Source organism: Oryza glaberrima, chromosome 10 (genome assembly GCF_000147395.1).
Source record: "Oryza glaberrima chromosome 10, OglaRS2, whole genome shotgun sequence".
Taxonomy (NCBI): domain Eukaryota; kingdom Viridiplantae; phylum Streptophyta; class Magnoliopsida; order Poales; family Poaceae; genus Oryza; species Oryza glaberrima.
The window spans coordinates 13061672-13077375 of record NC_068335.1 but is presented as its reverse complement, the minus strand read 5'-3'; the positions used below and the strand labels follow the sequence as shown (position 1 = coordinate 13077375).

At 38.6% G+C, this 15704-nt stretch overlaps 1 protein-coding gene across 3 annotated transcripts; it reads left to right on the top strand.

The window, feature by feature from the left end:
* The first annotated feature begins 1556 nt into the window (after window positions 1-1556).
* LOC127752855 (uncharacterized) lies at window positions 1557-5826 on the top strand. Of its 3 annotated transcripts, XM_052278290.1 has the most exons (6): window positions 1558-1790; window positions 1895-2024; window positions 2716-2967; window positions 3755-3886; window positions 4306-4422; window positions 5287-5826. In XM_052278290.1, exons 3-6 carry the CDS (start codon window positions 2716-2718, stop codon window positions 5623-5625), a joined length of 840 nt encoding a protein of 279 aa, XP_052134250.1. In that variant the 5' UTR covers window positions 1558-1790; window positions 1895-2024; the 3' UTR covers window positions 5626-5826. The 3 variants fall into 3 exon arrangements, with proteins under 3 accessions (XP_052134251.1, XP_052134250.1, XP_052134249.1); XM_052278291.1 differs by lacking the exon at window positions 1895-2024 and having other exon boundaries at window positions 1557-1790; XM_052278289.1 differs by having other exon boundaries at window positions 1558-2024.
* The last annotated feature ends 9878 nt before the right edge of the window (window positions 5827-15704 follow it).

The window sequence follows — 15704 nt, the reverse complement described above, 5'->3', positions numbered from 1 at the left end:
GAGAGGCCCCGGTCATCTCCATTCCTTAGGGGTTCCCCAATTACACATCAACCACAGCTCATTCCTTTTCTCCAATCATAAATAAACTATAATCTCTATAATTTTCTTTCATCCCCATTCTCTTCTTTCTAATTAAAATAGAAACGGCTTGAACCATACTCTTAGTATTTTTAAAGTTCTACATTCAATTAGGGAGGTAGAGCTTGGATATGGAATTTTCAGAACTTCCGCTTGGAGGAAATGGACGCTTGATTGCATAATTTGATTGCATCCAACAAATTTTAGTAGGCCATGAGTACCTTTTCTTTATAGGAAAAGCTCTCCTTTTGCCATTCCTTGAATACCGTATTATCTCTTTCACCATCATTTTCTTAACTTCTTTCTTTCGCCACTATTAAGTGGCTATTCAGTTCTCTTTTGCGACCACAACCTAAAAAATTCCTTTCTTTCCTTTCTTTTTTTTCAGAATATTATCTTTGGTCAAAGTCAGTTGACCATTGCATATATTTCTCCTAAAAGACCATTATGTTCTCATGTAACTAAAAATTATAAGGATATTCTACAAATCAAGGAAAACATGATTATTAATTTAGTTTTTAATGGATGAGTAAACACTTTATGATATGAAAATTTTTAGTTAGTTTGCAATGTCTCCATTCATAGCTTAAATGAAATATTTCAGATGAAAATATCTCGTTTATCCACATATATGTATTGCAGAACTATGAATAATAACAATGAAATAGCAACTATAAATTATTTTATGAAATATTTAAAACCAAAAAATTTCCATGTTGCTTTTTTTTAAAGTTAATCCCAATTAGTTTTTCTAAAAAAACATATTTCAAGTGCCCAAAATTTGTTTCCTTGATATTTTTGTGGCATTCGCTAAAGTTTCAAGCGTTATTTTGTTTTGGAACATCTATAAAAGAAAAATGGTCTTCCAAAAAAAAGGCAGCCTAGGAGGGGATGTGACCTCACAGTCAGGTGCCATCGACAAGACGAAGATAACAAAACAAAAGCGCACTACCGGAAGAAGAGTAAAAGAGAAAAAATGACGACATTAATTTGAGAGAATATGGTTTCAACCAAACCACGAAAATTGAAAAAAGAAAAAAAAATTCTCTTCTTTGTATCGTGTGGACAATTATAACCTTATAGCATTTTTGATTGGACTCCAACTTTAAATTTTAACTTAAGAGTTTAGATTTAGAGTGAAATTGTGAAGCAGACTAAACCCAGTTTTATTTCTGCAGTTCATTTTATGAGAGCATTTCTGCTAGCTCCACTTCTATTTTACGTGAAATCGAAACATTTTGGCTGAAAAATAGAAATTGTTTGGCTGTGGGCTCTACCTCAGGAGAGATGTGTAGCTTAGAGCTCGGAGGTCGGCGTGCCAGCTAAACAGGACCTTGACCAAAATTATTAAAATCCGGTGTAATACGCCCTCTCGCAAATCCCATCCGTTGCTCCGTAAACGGACGGCCAGGATTCAACCACGGCAAACGAAGCCTCGCCTTTATGAAACGAGAGAACGCACCACCCATCTCTCTCCACCTCCTCCTCCTCCCTCTTTCTCCGCGAGAGAGAGGCCGAGCAGCGACCGCGGCGGCGCTCTCCCCCCTCCCGCCGCCTCCACCCACCCCGTGCTCGCCGGCGGGGCGAAGCCTCCGGTGACAATCCCCGATCCGATCGCCGCGCTCCTCTCCTCTACCCCCACCCCCTCCTCCTCCGACGCCTCCGCCCGCCCGCCGCCGTACCCGTACCAACCGGAAAGCGCAGCTGATCCGGTACGAAACCCTAGCTGATCCCCGATCTGGTGCGCGCGCGAGCGCGCGAGATCTTCTGGTGGGTTTGCGGTTGGTGATTGGCCTCTCTCTCTCTTTTACCCTAGTCGATCTCCCCGTTCGTCCCCTTGACCTCGAGTTCGACCGCCGCGCGCCGATCTCCAATCCCGCGCGAGCAGCGGGCGTCTGTGCTTCCGCGCGGAATCCTCCCGCGCCGGTGACCATCCGTACGAAATCGTACGTCCTTCTCATCCCTAGGCACGCTTTTCGGTCACCTCGAATTTGCGTTAACCCTGGCTTCTCTTGTAGATCTGGAAGCTTTTTCTATATGCCTTTACCATACTAGTAACAACAGACACTTTGTTCCCTCACAAAATTCATAGCTAGTGCTGGCTTACTGCAAGACGTACCCATATTATGAGATTGTTTCCAAAAATCCAAATTACTGTGATTGCAATAATGTAAATAAGGAGCCATATCAGAAATTTTCATCGAAACTGACTGGCCATTTCGGACGCGAATTCGAGGGCCTATAGCTGCTTCTGCCTTGCAACGGGGAGGAGCATACGATTGATTGGAAATTGATGTGGTTGCGAGAACGTAAATGAGTAACCATGTGGGAAGTTTTTACTGAAAATGTTTGAGCATAAGTATATTTTGGCTGCGTGGTGTCTCTTGGTGGCAGTCTTGAGCTTATCTGCAGTAGCTTATCCTTTGAAGCTGAATTGTTGTCAATATGTTAAGATACCAGCTGATTAATTTGTTGTTGTCAAAACCTGCTTTGGTCCATTCACACCATGTGCTTTAACCTTTTATCTCATAGGTTTTACTGAGAAGGCCAAAGTAAACAGTGTGCATTTTCCTGTTCAGCTGTTTCTATTCATCGTTTGTTCTTATTCCTATCACTTACCAAACATGTCAATTTTAGATGGATCTCAAGGATAGCCTCTCCAAATTTAAGCAGCAGCAAGAGAGGTGCCAATCATCTTTGGCCAGCATAGCTGCATCGACCTCAAAACCAAAGCACAGGGCCCAACCGGTTAATGCTCCATCCGCTCCAGCAAGGCCACCACAACCTATTAAGTTTTCAAATGATACAGAAAGGCTACAACACATCAATTCAGTTAGGAAATCTCCTATTGGAGCACAGATCAAACTTGTCATTGAATTGCTGTACAAGGTAAATCTCACTAAGCTACAACCTTGTTTCATTTTCCTTTCCATAATAGTATAAACAGGAATGTTCCCTCAGTTCTGGTATGTAATGTCTTCCAATGATCCTGCAAGTCACCATGTTGATTGAGTTTATATGCCAGTAAATGCCAATGGTTCTGTATAATCTGTTACCATATTAGAATATTATGCCCTTGATTAGTACTTCTTTTTTTTTTTGGATCAATGGAGCCTGAATTGTTAACATATTATATGAGAGTGCATAAGACGTTTACCTTTTGCTTTGTTCTGTTATTTATCATTGTTTCACACCCCTTGGTGCATGCAAGATACTCAGCCAGCAAATTCAGATATGCAAAATTTGGTGCCTTGCTGCTTATTCTATGTTCAACAATGATGTGCATGTTGATATCTGGTTAAAGATACAAGGATGCATTGGCAATAACTATTATAAGCAATATGTGAAGTACACATTTAATTTGCATTAATGCTGCATACAGTGGTGCAGCCAGGATTATATGCTCAGGAAGAAAATTTGTAAGGGACAACCCATACAACTTGTAGCTACAAAAGTTGTTAAAAGTAACTTATGTAATTTATAAAATCACAGTATTAAAGAGCACTATGATGATTTCCGCGCTGGTCCATTTTCTGCATTTTAGTTATAGTTGTCAAAATGGTTTACCAATGTCTTCATGAATGATAGCAAAACAAATGTTTTGTGAACTTCCTTATAAATAGCAATGCTGTATTGCGTATTGTTGTTGTAACTGAGATGTCTTCAAAATCTGCAGACAAGACAAGCTTTTACTGCGGAGCAAATAAATGAAACAACTTATGTTGATATCCATGGGAATAAGTCTGTCTTTGACAGTCTGAGGAACAATCCTAAAGTACATTATGATGGGAGACGTTTCTCTTACAAGGTAAAGAAGTTTGTTATTCCAGTAACTACTAGTCTTGCTAACATCAATACTTGTTTTATTGGTATATTTACCCAATTGTCTATCCTTCCTACCTGAAATAATATTAATGGTTCTCATCCTATGTTCCCCACTAAACATAATTAATTCAGAAGTATTGCTTAATGCCTTAATATCATATTGCATTTCGACTATTAATCACTGGTGTGGCAAGCTAAACCTGTCATGACCATGGAATTTGTAATTGATGATGAAATGTTTTTCTTTAATGCTTGTTTCGGGGAAAATGATATAATGATGACAATTATTTATGGGAGAACATCAGAAATGTTTAGTCTTAAGTTTACATAGGCTTCCCATCTTGTTTGAAGTTGATTTACTTCTACGGTTTCACGCGTTAATCATTGTTGATAAACGTGCAGTCCAAGCATGATTTGAAGGGAAAAGATCAACTACTTGTTTTGGTAAGAAAGTATCCGGAGGGTCTTGCTGTGGTGGAAGTCAAGGATGCGTACCCAACTGTAATGGAAGATTTGCAGGTGAGCCAAATTTCTTACATTATGCTTTGAGGCGATGTCTTAGATATTACTGTTCTTCAACGCTCACCATTTTAGTTTTTAATTGGATCCTTGTTTGTCCTCCCTAAGATGCTGAATACTTTTCTCCTTTCCTCCCCTGAGTTTCTGGAATATCACACTGAGGGTGTGCTCATTTCAGTAGTTAGGATGGGCTGATTAACCGCACGTAAAACGAGAAATGTGATTAACATATGATTAATTAAGTATTAATATATAAATTTTTGATGAATAAATTTGTTGGATTTTTTTAAACAACTTCTTTATAGAAAGTTTTCGCACGAAATAGACCGTTTAGTAGTTTGAAAAGCGTGCTAATGGAAAACGAGGAGAATCTAATCCTATAAGCTGAAACGAGCGCATCCTGAGTACAGTTAATGGTAGTACAAGACTGGATTTATCTGCCAATTATTGCTTTACGTCCATTCTTTTGGTAAAATTCAATTGGCATGATACAGTTGAAATATACTTACGCCCCTTACAGAAAGTTATTTTAGGTCCTATGTCTTTTCAATGTGTATCTATCATGAAAATGATGTCTGTGTGAACTCCAGAAATTTCCTTGCAATAGTAAAACAGAAATGTATAATATTGGGAGTTCAGCCCTGCAAGATCTTTGTCCATAAAGCTGTCCATAGATGCATTTTTAAAAACATTTCTTGTACTCTTCATTTGTGCCATTATTAGATACTTTTGGCCTTATTTGCACTATGTAGGCGTATTGTCCCGACACAGATTAGAGCCATGCAAATCTAGTAGTCAAAATGTGCGTGCAACCTACTTCATATATGATCAACAATTGGTAATCTGAGTACTGCTGTTCTATAGGCACTGAAGGCAGCAGGTGAAGTTTGGCTGTTATCGAACATGGATTCCCAGGAGGACATTGTGTATCCTAACGACCCAAAGGCAAAGATCAAGGTCGACGATGACCTGAAGCAGCTCTTCCGGGAGATGGAGTTACCGCGGGACATGGTGGATATCGAGAAGGAGCTCCAGAAGAATGGCATCAAGCCCATGACCAACACAGCTAAACGGCGGGCTGCAGCACAGATCAATGGGGTGCAGCCCAAGGCTAAGCCTAAGAAGAAGCAGCGTGAGATCACACGCCGGACCAAGCTCACGAACGCCCATCTGCCTGAGCTGTTCCAGAACCTCAACACTTGATTGCTCTACGCTTATTCGACGTCAAGTGGAGATATTTATTTCTGTCCTCACTCTACCTACTGCAATGCTTTATATACCTGCTACCCTTATTGTGTATGTTATAAATGTAATTCCGGCCTCCGGGAGCATAATCTGAGACGGTCAGCTTTGTAAAACATAAATCAATTCAAGAGCTTGAGATGGCATACCTTCGCCTGTCAATGCGTTCTTCAAATTTTCGTACTGTTATGCCCAAACGCAATGTGTTTCTTGTTTTCTTTTCTTACGTTTCAATGGGATCCTATATGAGTTTTGGATCCATAACAACTGTTCTATTGGCAATCGCTAGTACATGGCAAAATCAGCCACAGCAGTGCAGCTGCTAATGTGCAAAAGGTGAGTCACAATCTTCAGATGGATTATGGAAGAAAAGAGAGGCGCACTCATTATGTTTATGGTACCTGGAAATCTCTCGTACTGCAAGCCGCACCATCTAAAAGGGAGCTCAAATGTTTTCTTTTTCTCGTTTTCAATCTGCAAGTTGTTTCTTTTGAATGTTGAAGTATCTAAAAGAAAGATCAAATGATTTCCTTGTTTCAATCTGCAACATTTCATAATTGAAGGAATCAAATGCTACGGATGCAATTTGTTTGCTGGTAGTTCTCGTTCAGATTATAAGGAAGACGTTTTGAGCTGAATGTTATTATATTCAAATGTTCAGGATTTGTTAAGAACTATTCAATTTCCTTTTTTTTTTCTTAAGATGAATGAACTATTCAATTGTTGAGGTCTGGGTATAGTAATGGAGCATGATTTAATCAATCCTAATCTCTCCATTCATATGACCCTATAGTTACCTTAGTGGAAGAATGGGCCGTATCTACCACAACTTCTCATGGTTATATGGCAATGTGTCTACGGCCGTTAGATTTGGACTTACCTCCAAATCGGCGCCCGATCCTCTAAAGAAAATCGGTTGGTCAAAAGTTACGGTTGACCACTAGTGAAACATTAAGTTATATATGGTAAAACAAAAATAATCAGTCACTGGAGCATTTAAAAAATTTGTGAAACACAGTGAAACATGTTACTATCGCTTATGAAACATTGAGTATTAACGGACTGAAACATATGTTGTTGTGAAGTCTTAATTATAACAAATACAACAGTGCTATCTTGTTGTGAAGTTTTAATTATAACAAATACAACAGTGCTATCGGATCGTAGATTAGATAAGTAGTTTATGGGAAAAAAATCATTTTGAAGGTTGCTAAATACATGCATGCATGGTTAGAGAGTAGGGGCAAGGAGTTAAATAAATTTTGTGAAACACAGTGAATTCACACTTTGAATCGCTATCACATATGAAACATTAAATTTTAACGGTCTGAACCATATATTTTTCTTTTATCAAAATATAATCATGTGATATCTTATTGTAAAGATTTAATCGCAACAAATTCAATGGTACTATCGGATCGTAAATCGGATAAGCAGTCTAGGAGAAAAAAAATTTAAAGTGATGAGAAAAAAGAAAAAGAAACTAGTTGGTACTCATTTTGCATGCATGCAGCAGTAGCAAGGAGGCCGATTTTTTCTCTTCAAATCAAGCTACTGAGCATGAGGATTCTCGTTTAGATTTTGCCACCCTAAAACCAATCTCCACAATGAAGAAACCCTCCAACTGGAGGACCTAAATACATACTCTCTCCGTACTTGTAAATGAAATCGTTTTGGACAGCGACATGGTCTCCAAAACACAACTTTGACTTCTTGTTTCTATAAAAATATTTATTGAAAAGTGATATATGTATACTTTTATGAAAGTATTTTTCAAGACAAATCTATTCATATAATTTTTATATTTTCAAACTCAACAAATTGAGAGTTATTTATGATTTATATTCCCAAGGTTTGACTTAAACATTGTCCTAAACGACTTCTTTTACGAATACGGAGGGAGTACTTGGGTATAGTTCTTTCTCAATCCCACATTCACACGGGTAAAAGTGCACATGATGGGTAACCTAGAGCCCCAGATCCACAAAAAGCAAGACAAAATGCCGGTGTGCCAAGTAACATTTTACTGTATATGAAATAAGGGTTATTTATTGGGTTGGTTACAGGTGTAGGTCCTACAAAACCATACCCACACCCGTTTATGCACTTGGTGCTATTGTTTTCTCGTTAACAGGTAAATGGGTGGGTGGATTAATCAATCCCCATTTCCTGATGGGGTAATTATTCACTAAGTTCCTGGGTAGCCACTTGTCCTGCTAGGGGAAGATCCGCCTAGAATCACATGAATACGCTAGGCGCTAGGACAGTAGATTTTTTTAAAGGAACGGGACGGTAGATTTTTGGTGGTAAAATGACAAATCAGTCAATGATCAAAGTGTAACCTCAGAGGGCCCATGCGATAGTGAGTGCTTTCGGGAAGTTCCTACTCCTATGCTGTTTACTTTTATGCCATTTTTAAGCTTACTAAATTTTGTTAAAGTTGCCAAAAAAATGACTATATTTAGTTTGCTGCCAAGTTTTGATAACTATATAAGAAATCCTGCTAAAATTTTGGCAAGTTGCCAAAATTTAGCACAATTGCCAAAATTTCGGCAATGGCAAAATTTGGTAAGGTTTTTTTTGGCATCAAAGTGAACAGTCCCCTAACCACATATAGTATAAGATAATTTTTATTTTCCTTTTTTAATTGGATATCCAAAAAGATCCCTGGACTGTTCATATAAGACAGAGAGCAATATGCAATGCAACACCAGTTATTACTAAGAGATAAGGTGAAGGTTTATCAGGATTCTAGAATACAACTGTGGAAGTAAGAAACAAAGAGATGAGAAAGCTAAGGCCATCTGCTCAGTCTCTTCTTTTGGTGATTGTGCTAGTATTTCTAGTGGTTCTTGCTATGCCAACTGCTTTGCTGGGACTTGGTGCAGGTATATATGTCTGTAAGGGCCATTAGCCTATTTTCTCTATGTTTCATTTCAAGTTATGAAATGAATTTTTTCTTTTATGCTTCAATAATTCTAACTTCCTAGGAAGAATTACATTTTGTTTCTATCGAAAGATTTATTTTAAACAAGTGTATAGTACTTTTGGGCAGCATTTCTAGCAGGTAGGCTTGTACCAGTTTATTTTCAAGCTAATCCAACAAATAAGGTTCATATGCTACTTCTAAAATTGTGTTGTGTGGTGTGCGTTTTAATCAGGAAGGCGGGTTTTAGGTGATTCGTCCAAAGCCCAATCGCCGGGAATGCATGGGTTCAATTGTAATCTGTGCTAAAATACCATGTCCACCACCACCGCCGCCTCCATCACCATGATGGAGTGCCTATGCAATTGGAAGTTTCTGACAAAGAACAAATAGCTAGGTTAATACTTAAAGTTTACAAGTCTAGTTTGAAGTTCAAGAATTGTCGAGGAAACACCAGCTAGCTAGGTTAATGCTAGTCATGCTAAATGCTGCCTGCTAATTGGCACAAGTATGTGAGTAATACTAATTTCACTCAAGTGAAATAAACATGTAATGCTATACTGTACTTCAAGCTCATCTATGTGTATGTGTTAAATAATTAAGAGATGAATTTGGTGAGCTGGGAAGCCTCTTCGGGTTTGTTTTATCAGGAGCTGCGAGGCTGTTATTGCGGAAATTGTTCGAACTTGGAAGTTGGAAGCATGTAATCTGTACCGAGTTTTACAAGCCTTTTTCTTGTTATTATATATTAATTTTATCTAGCAAACAATCTACTCCCTCCTTCCTAAAACAAAAGGGATCTTAGTTGTCCCAAGTCAAATTATTCTAAGTTTGACCAAATTATGTAGAGAAGCGTATAACATCTACCATGTCAAAGAAGTAAACTATGAAAACATATATCATAACATATCTAATGCTTATTTGATATCGAAAATATTAGTTTATTAATAATTTTGGTCAACCATAGGATAATTTGATTTACAAAAATCATAGAATCCCTTATATTTTCAAACGGAGAGAGTAATTAACAAAAAATTAAGAAGTGAACACAATATGATACTAAGTTAATTTTGTTCATAGGGTGAGTGCCCTTGTGTATATATATGCGCGCCTGCGTATTTATTGTGTTTCAAAAAATATTAAAGATTATGTTTGAAGGCCATACACTAGTACATATCCTTCCATCTGTGACGGCCCATAACAAGACTGGAATTTGCGGGCCGTCACAAGGAAGTAATCTCAATCAGGCCGAAGTTTCGCCCGATTGAGATATGGTCGCACAGCCATGGTATATCGGCATAAAACTAAAGCCCGTCACGGATGACACTTATCTGTGACGGGCCATAGTTGAGGCCCGATTGAGATGAGGGTTTCATATCTCAATCGGGCCTCAACTAGGGCCCGTCACAGATAAGTGTCATCCGTGACGGGCTCCAACTAGAGGCCTGATTGAGATAAGTTTAATGCCCGTCACAGATGACACTATTTTTTGACGGGCTTTTATTAAGGCCCGATAGAGATTACTTGTATGCTCGTCACGGTTGATTGTTTTAGGGCCGTTACAAATATTTGTTGTACAGTATAAATACCCCCCACCACCTAGTGTAACTGTATCCCACTGTTCACTATTTTGGTGGGAGGTTGTAGGGGGCGAGTTTTTGTCTTTTTTCCAAGGAAAACAGAAAATTCCCAAAAGTGATCAAAATGGATCAATCAAGTGAGTAATATTAATCATTAATTGAGCAATTTCATCACGTCTTACTTTAGCATTACTGATCTTATAAGATGTGCATGTAATTTGTTTTTTTTATTTTGTAGCAATTGATCGAAGTTGGATGTATGCGAAAAATTTGAAACGTCATTCTACGGAGTATAGAAAGGGCGTAATAAATTTTATGAACGCCGCGGATGAGGATCGGAAAAGAAGAAACAGTGATTACATGTGTTGTCCATGTGCAGATTGCAAGAATGAGAATATGTTTGATAGCGGAGAGGACGTACACAGTCATCTGATACAACGAGGATTCATGAAGGGCTATACATGTTGGGTGAAGCATGGAGAGCAAGAATGAGGAAGTGGAGCAGCAGCAGACAGAAGTGGTGCGCATAATCAGGAAGATGAAGATGAGCATGACATGTTTATACCTTCTCCATTGGGCGGTGAAATGGTTGATGTGGATCACGATTTGCTGCAAGACATGTTACGTGACGTTGAGGACCCAGCCCAGAATGAGAGAGATGGAATGAAGTTCATCAGGTTGGTTAGTGATTCCGAGACGCCTCTGTATGCTGGATGCAAAGCAAAATACACTAAGTTGTCAGTTACCTTAGACCTAATGAAGCTGAAGGCAAGTAGTGGATGGACAGACAAGAGTTTCACAGATCTTTTAGGAATTTTGAAGGCTATGCTTCCTGTTGAGAACACATTGCCCGAGACGACATACGAAGTAAAGCAGGTTCTGTGTCCACTGGGATTAGAGGTCCGTAGAATTCACGCTTGTCCAAATGACTGCATATTGTACCACAAGCAATATGCGGACTTGGATGCTTGTCCTGTCTGCAAGGCTTCTCGATACAAGCGAAAGAAAAGTGCTGACGAAGGAAAGAAGTCAAAGAGGGGTGGTCCGGCAAAGGTTGTGTGTTATCTACCTATCATTGATTGTTTCAAGAGAATCTTTGCCAACCCCAACGAAGCGAAGTTAGTACGTTGGCACGCCACAGAGAGAAAGAATGACGGTATGCTTAGACACCTAGCGGATTCGATTGAATGGAGGAATATCGATCGAAAACACAAAGACTTTGCTGCCGACCCTAGAAACATGAGGATATGTCTGTGTACGGATGGCATGAATCCTTTCAGTGACATGAGTAGTACTCACAACACTTGGCCAGTTCTTATTGCGAACTATAACCTCCCGCCATGGTTATGCTTTAAATGGAAATATATTATGTTGTGCTTGTTAATCCAAGATCCGAGGCAACCCGGCAATGATATCGATGTATTCCTGGAGCCTGTTATCGACGATCTGGAGATTCTTTGGAAAGAAGGTGTGGAAACTTGGGATGCATATGGTCAGGAGAACTTCAAGCTAAGAGTTCTATTGTTCTGCACCATTAATGACTACCCTGCACTCGGTAATCTTTCCGGACAAACTATAAAAGGAAAGAAGGCATGCTCCGATTGCAAGGAACATACACGAAGCCGGTGGCTGAAGAAATTATGAAAGATGGTATACATGGATCATCGGAGGTGGCTCCCGCTACGTCATGCATTTAGAAGAAAGAAGAAAATTTTTAACGGTAAGAGAGAACTACAGCCTGCTCCCAAAGATTTGTCCGAAGATGAGGTCCACAATATGGTCAAGGACATAAGCAATGAGTTTGGGAAGAAAAGAAAACGTAGCAAGACAAAGGAGAAGGGTATGTGGAAGAAAAAATCCATATTTTGGCGGTTACCTTATTGGAAAGATCTTGATGTCCGTCATTGCATTGATCTCATGCATGTAGAAAAGAATGTGTGTGAGAGTTTGGTTGGCCTGATGTTGAATATTCCCGGGAAGACAAAGGACGGGTTGAACGCGCGCCTTGATCTACAGGACATAATATTCGCAGTGAACTCCAGCCCATACGAGATGCAGAGACAGGTAGAGTGTACCTTCCTCCAGCCTGCCACACATTGTCGAAGGATGAGAAGATCGCAATGTTATCATGCTTGAAGGATATTAAAGTTCCATCGGGCTATTCAGCGAGGATAAGTAAGTATGTTAAATTGGACGATCTAAAACTTGTTGGAATGAAGTCTCACGATTGCCACGTGCTAATCACACAAATCTTGCCAGTTGCTATCAGAGGCATTCTACCACCGAAAGTGCGTCACACGATCCAACGTCTATGCTCCTTCTTCAATGCAATTGGACAGAAGGTCATAGATCCAGAAGATCTAGATGGGTTGCAGACTGATATTGTGAATACCCTCTGTCACCTGGAGATGTTTTTCCCACTGTCTTTCTTTGATATAATGGTTCATCTCCCTGTTCATATGGTGAAGCAAACAAAACTATGTGGCCTGGCTTTTCTAAGGGAAATGTGGCCGTTTGAAAGGTACATGGGAGTTCTGAAGTCGTACGTTCGTAACAAAGCTAAACCCGAGGGAAGCATTATTGAAGGTTACACGACCGAGGAGGCTATTGAGTTCTGTGTCAATTACATGTCCGATGCCGATCTTATCGGAGTTCCTGCGTCTCGTCATGAGGGAAGGTTGTCAGGTGTTGGCACAATCGGAAGGAAAAGAATTAGGCCAGATCAAGCGTCGTACGCGCAGGCTCATTACGCTGTGCTCCAACATATGGCAGAAGTTGGCCCATACTCTGAGGAGCACTTAGCGAAAATCCGAGATGAGAACTTGGGGCGACCTGATGCATTGATTAACAGAGAACATAATTCTCGGTTCAACGAATGGTTCAAGAATCGTGTGACAATGTCCACGGATGTCCCAAATGAGACAGTACAGTTGTTGGGGATGGGATCGTCTTGGACCGTAGACACATGGCAAGGATACGATATAAATAGATACAAAATTTACACCGTCAAACAAGATGACAAAAGCACAGTGCAAAACAGCGGCGTCCATATAGATGCGTTCCAGGATCAAGTTGGGTCAAACACATACTACGGCCGCATTGAGGAGATCTGGGAGCTAAACTACGTCAAGTTCAAGGTTCCTTTGTTCCGTTGCCGTTGGGTGAATGTACGCACTGGTGTCAAAGCCGATAAGGAAGGTTTCACTTTAGTAGATCTATCAAAGGTGGGATACGCCGATGAACCATTTGTACTTGCGAAACAGGTCGAGCAGATATTCTACATAAAAGACCCTTCAAACAAGAAGATGCACATCGTGAGGGATGGAAAGCGCCGAATTGTAGGAGTTGACAACGTCGTCGATGAAGAAGAATACAACCATAATCTTCATGTAAGACCTCACATTGACTGTGACGATGATCCCCAAGAGCCTGTGGCATATGCTCGTTCAGATCATACGGAAGGCATAACCTTGTGACTGATGCATTTGTACTTATCTATTGTAATGAATGGAGTATTTTGTTTTATTGTTTTATTGCAAAGACTTGATATGTGTAGTTGTTAATATGGCTAATTTTGTTTTATTACAAATGACCAAAAGAAAGTTGTAGATCTTGATGAGAGGATCAACTTTGTTGTTGACCATATTACCATTTGAAATCATTTAGTATTTACAATTGCTGTTTATATTTGTCATATATTCAAATTCAATTTCAAGCTGTTGGGAAAAAAGTTATATAGAAAAATGACCAAAATAAAACTTGTAGATCTTGAAAGGCTCTACAACTTTGTTGTTGACCATATTTCCATTTGAAATCATTTAGTATCCGAAAATGTATTATAGCTAATAAAATGAATTATTACACAGCAGCTATATATTTTGCACTCACAAATACAAAAACTTCAAATGAAAGATGGAAAATTAGTCATCGGTGACGGGCCTTAGTTTACAGCCGATAGAGATTAATCTATCTCAATCGGGCTTTGTCGTAGGGCCCGTCACGGATGACTCATCGGTGACGGGCTCCATACTAATGCCCGATTGAGATGACATTCAGGCTCGTCACGGATGACTCATCTGTGACGGGCCCTACGATAATGCCCGATGATGATAGATTAATCTCTATCGGGCTTAACTAAGGCACGTCACGATGACTATTTTTCCATTTTTCCAAACAAGTCTTTATATTTGTGCGTACAAAATATATAGCTGCTATATAATAATTCATTTTATTAGTCATAATACATTTTCATATACTAAATGATTTCAAATCGAAATATGGTGAACAACAAAATTGTAGAGGTTATCAAGATCTACAACTTTTATTTTGGTCATTTGTCTATATAACTTTATTCCCAACAGCTTGAAATTGATTTTGATAAAATTTCAAATCTAAACAGCATTTGTAAATACTAAATGATTTCAAATGGTAATATGGTCAACAACAAAGTTGATCCTCTCATCAAGATCTACAACTTTTCTTTTGGTCATTTGCCTATATAAATTTGTTCCCAACAGCTTGAAATTGGTTTTGATAAAATTTCAAATCTAAACAGCATTTGTAAACACTAAATGATTTCAAATGGTAATATGGTCAACAACAAAGTTGATCCTCTCATCAAGATCTACAACTTTTCTTTTGGTCATTTGTCTATATAACTTTGTTTCCAACAGCTTGAAATTGATTTTGACAATATGACAAATCTAAACAGCATTTGTAAATACTAACTGATTTCAAATGGGAATATGGTCAACAAAGTAGTTGATCCTCTCATCAAGATCTACAACTTTTCTTTTGGTCACTTATTCATCCAACAAAGTGATAGTTATATTATTCACAAAAATCACATTTCTCTCATCTGGTTTATCAACATCAACACATATATGCCAATTTTGTAAACATTGGTACTATCACTTTATCGGATGAAGAAGTGATCAAAATAAAAGTTGTAGATCTTGATATGTTGTACAACTTTGCTGTTTATGGCTTTCCCATTTGAAATCAGTTAGTATTTACAAATGCTGTTTAGATTTGTCATATTGTCAAAATCAATTTCAAGCTGTTGGAAACAAAGTTATATAGACAAATGACCAAAAGAAAAGTTGTAGATCTTGATGAGAGGATCAACTTTGTTGTTGACCATATTACCATTTGAAATCATTTAGTATTTACAAATGCTGTTTAGATTTGAAATTTTATCAAAAACAATTTCAAGCTGTTGGGAACAAAGTTATGTACACAAATGACCAAAATAAAAGTTGTAGATCTTGATAATCTCTACAATTTTGTTGTTCACCATATTTCGATTTGAAATCATTTAGTATCTGAAAATATATTATGACTAATAAAATGAATTATTATACAGCAGCTATATATTTTGTACGCACAAATATAAAGACTTGTTTGGAAAAATAGTCATCGGTGACGGGCCTTAGTTAAAGCCCGATAGAGATTAATCTATCTCTATCGGGCATTATCTTAGGGCCCGTCACAGATGAGTCATCCGTGACGGGCCTAAATGTTATCTCAATTAG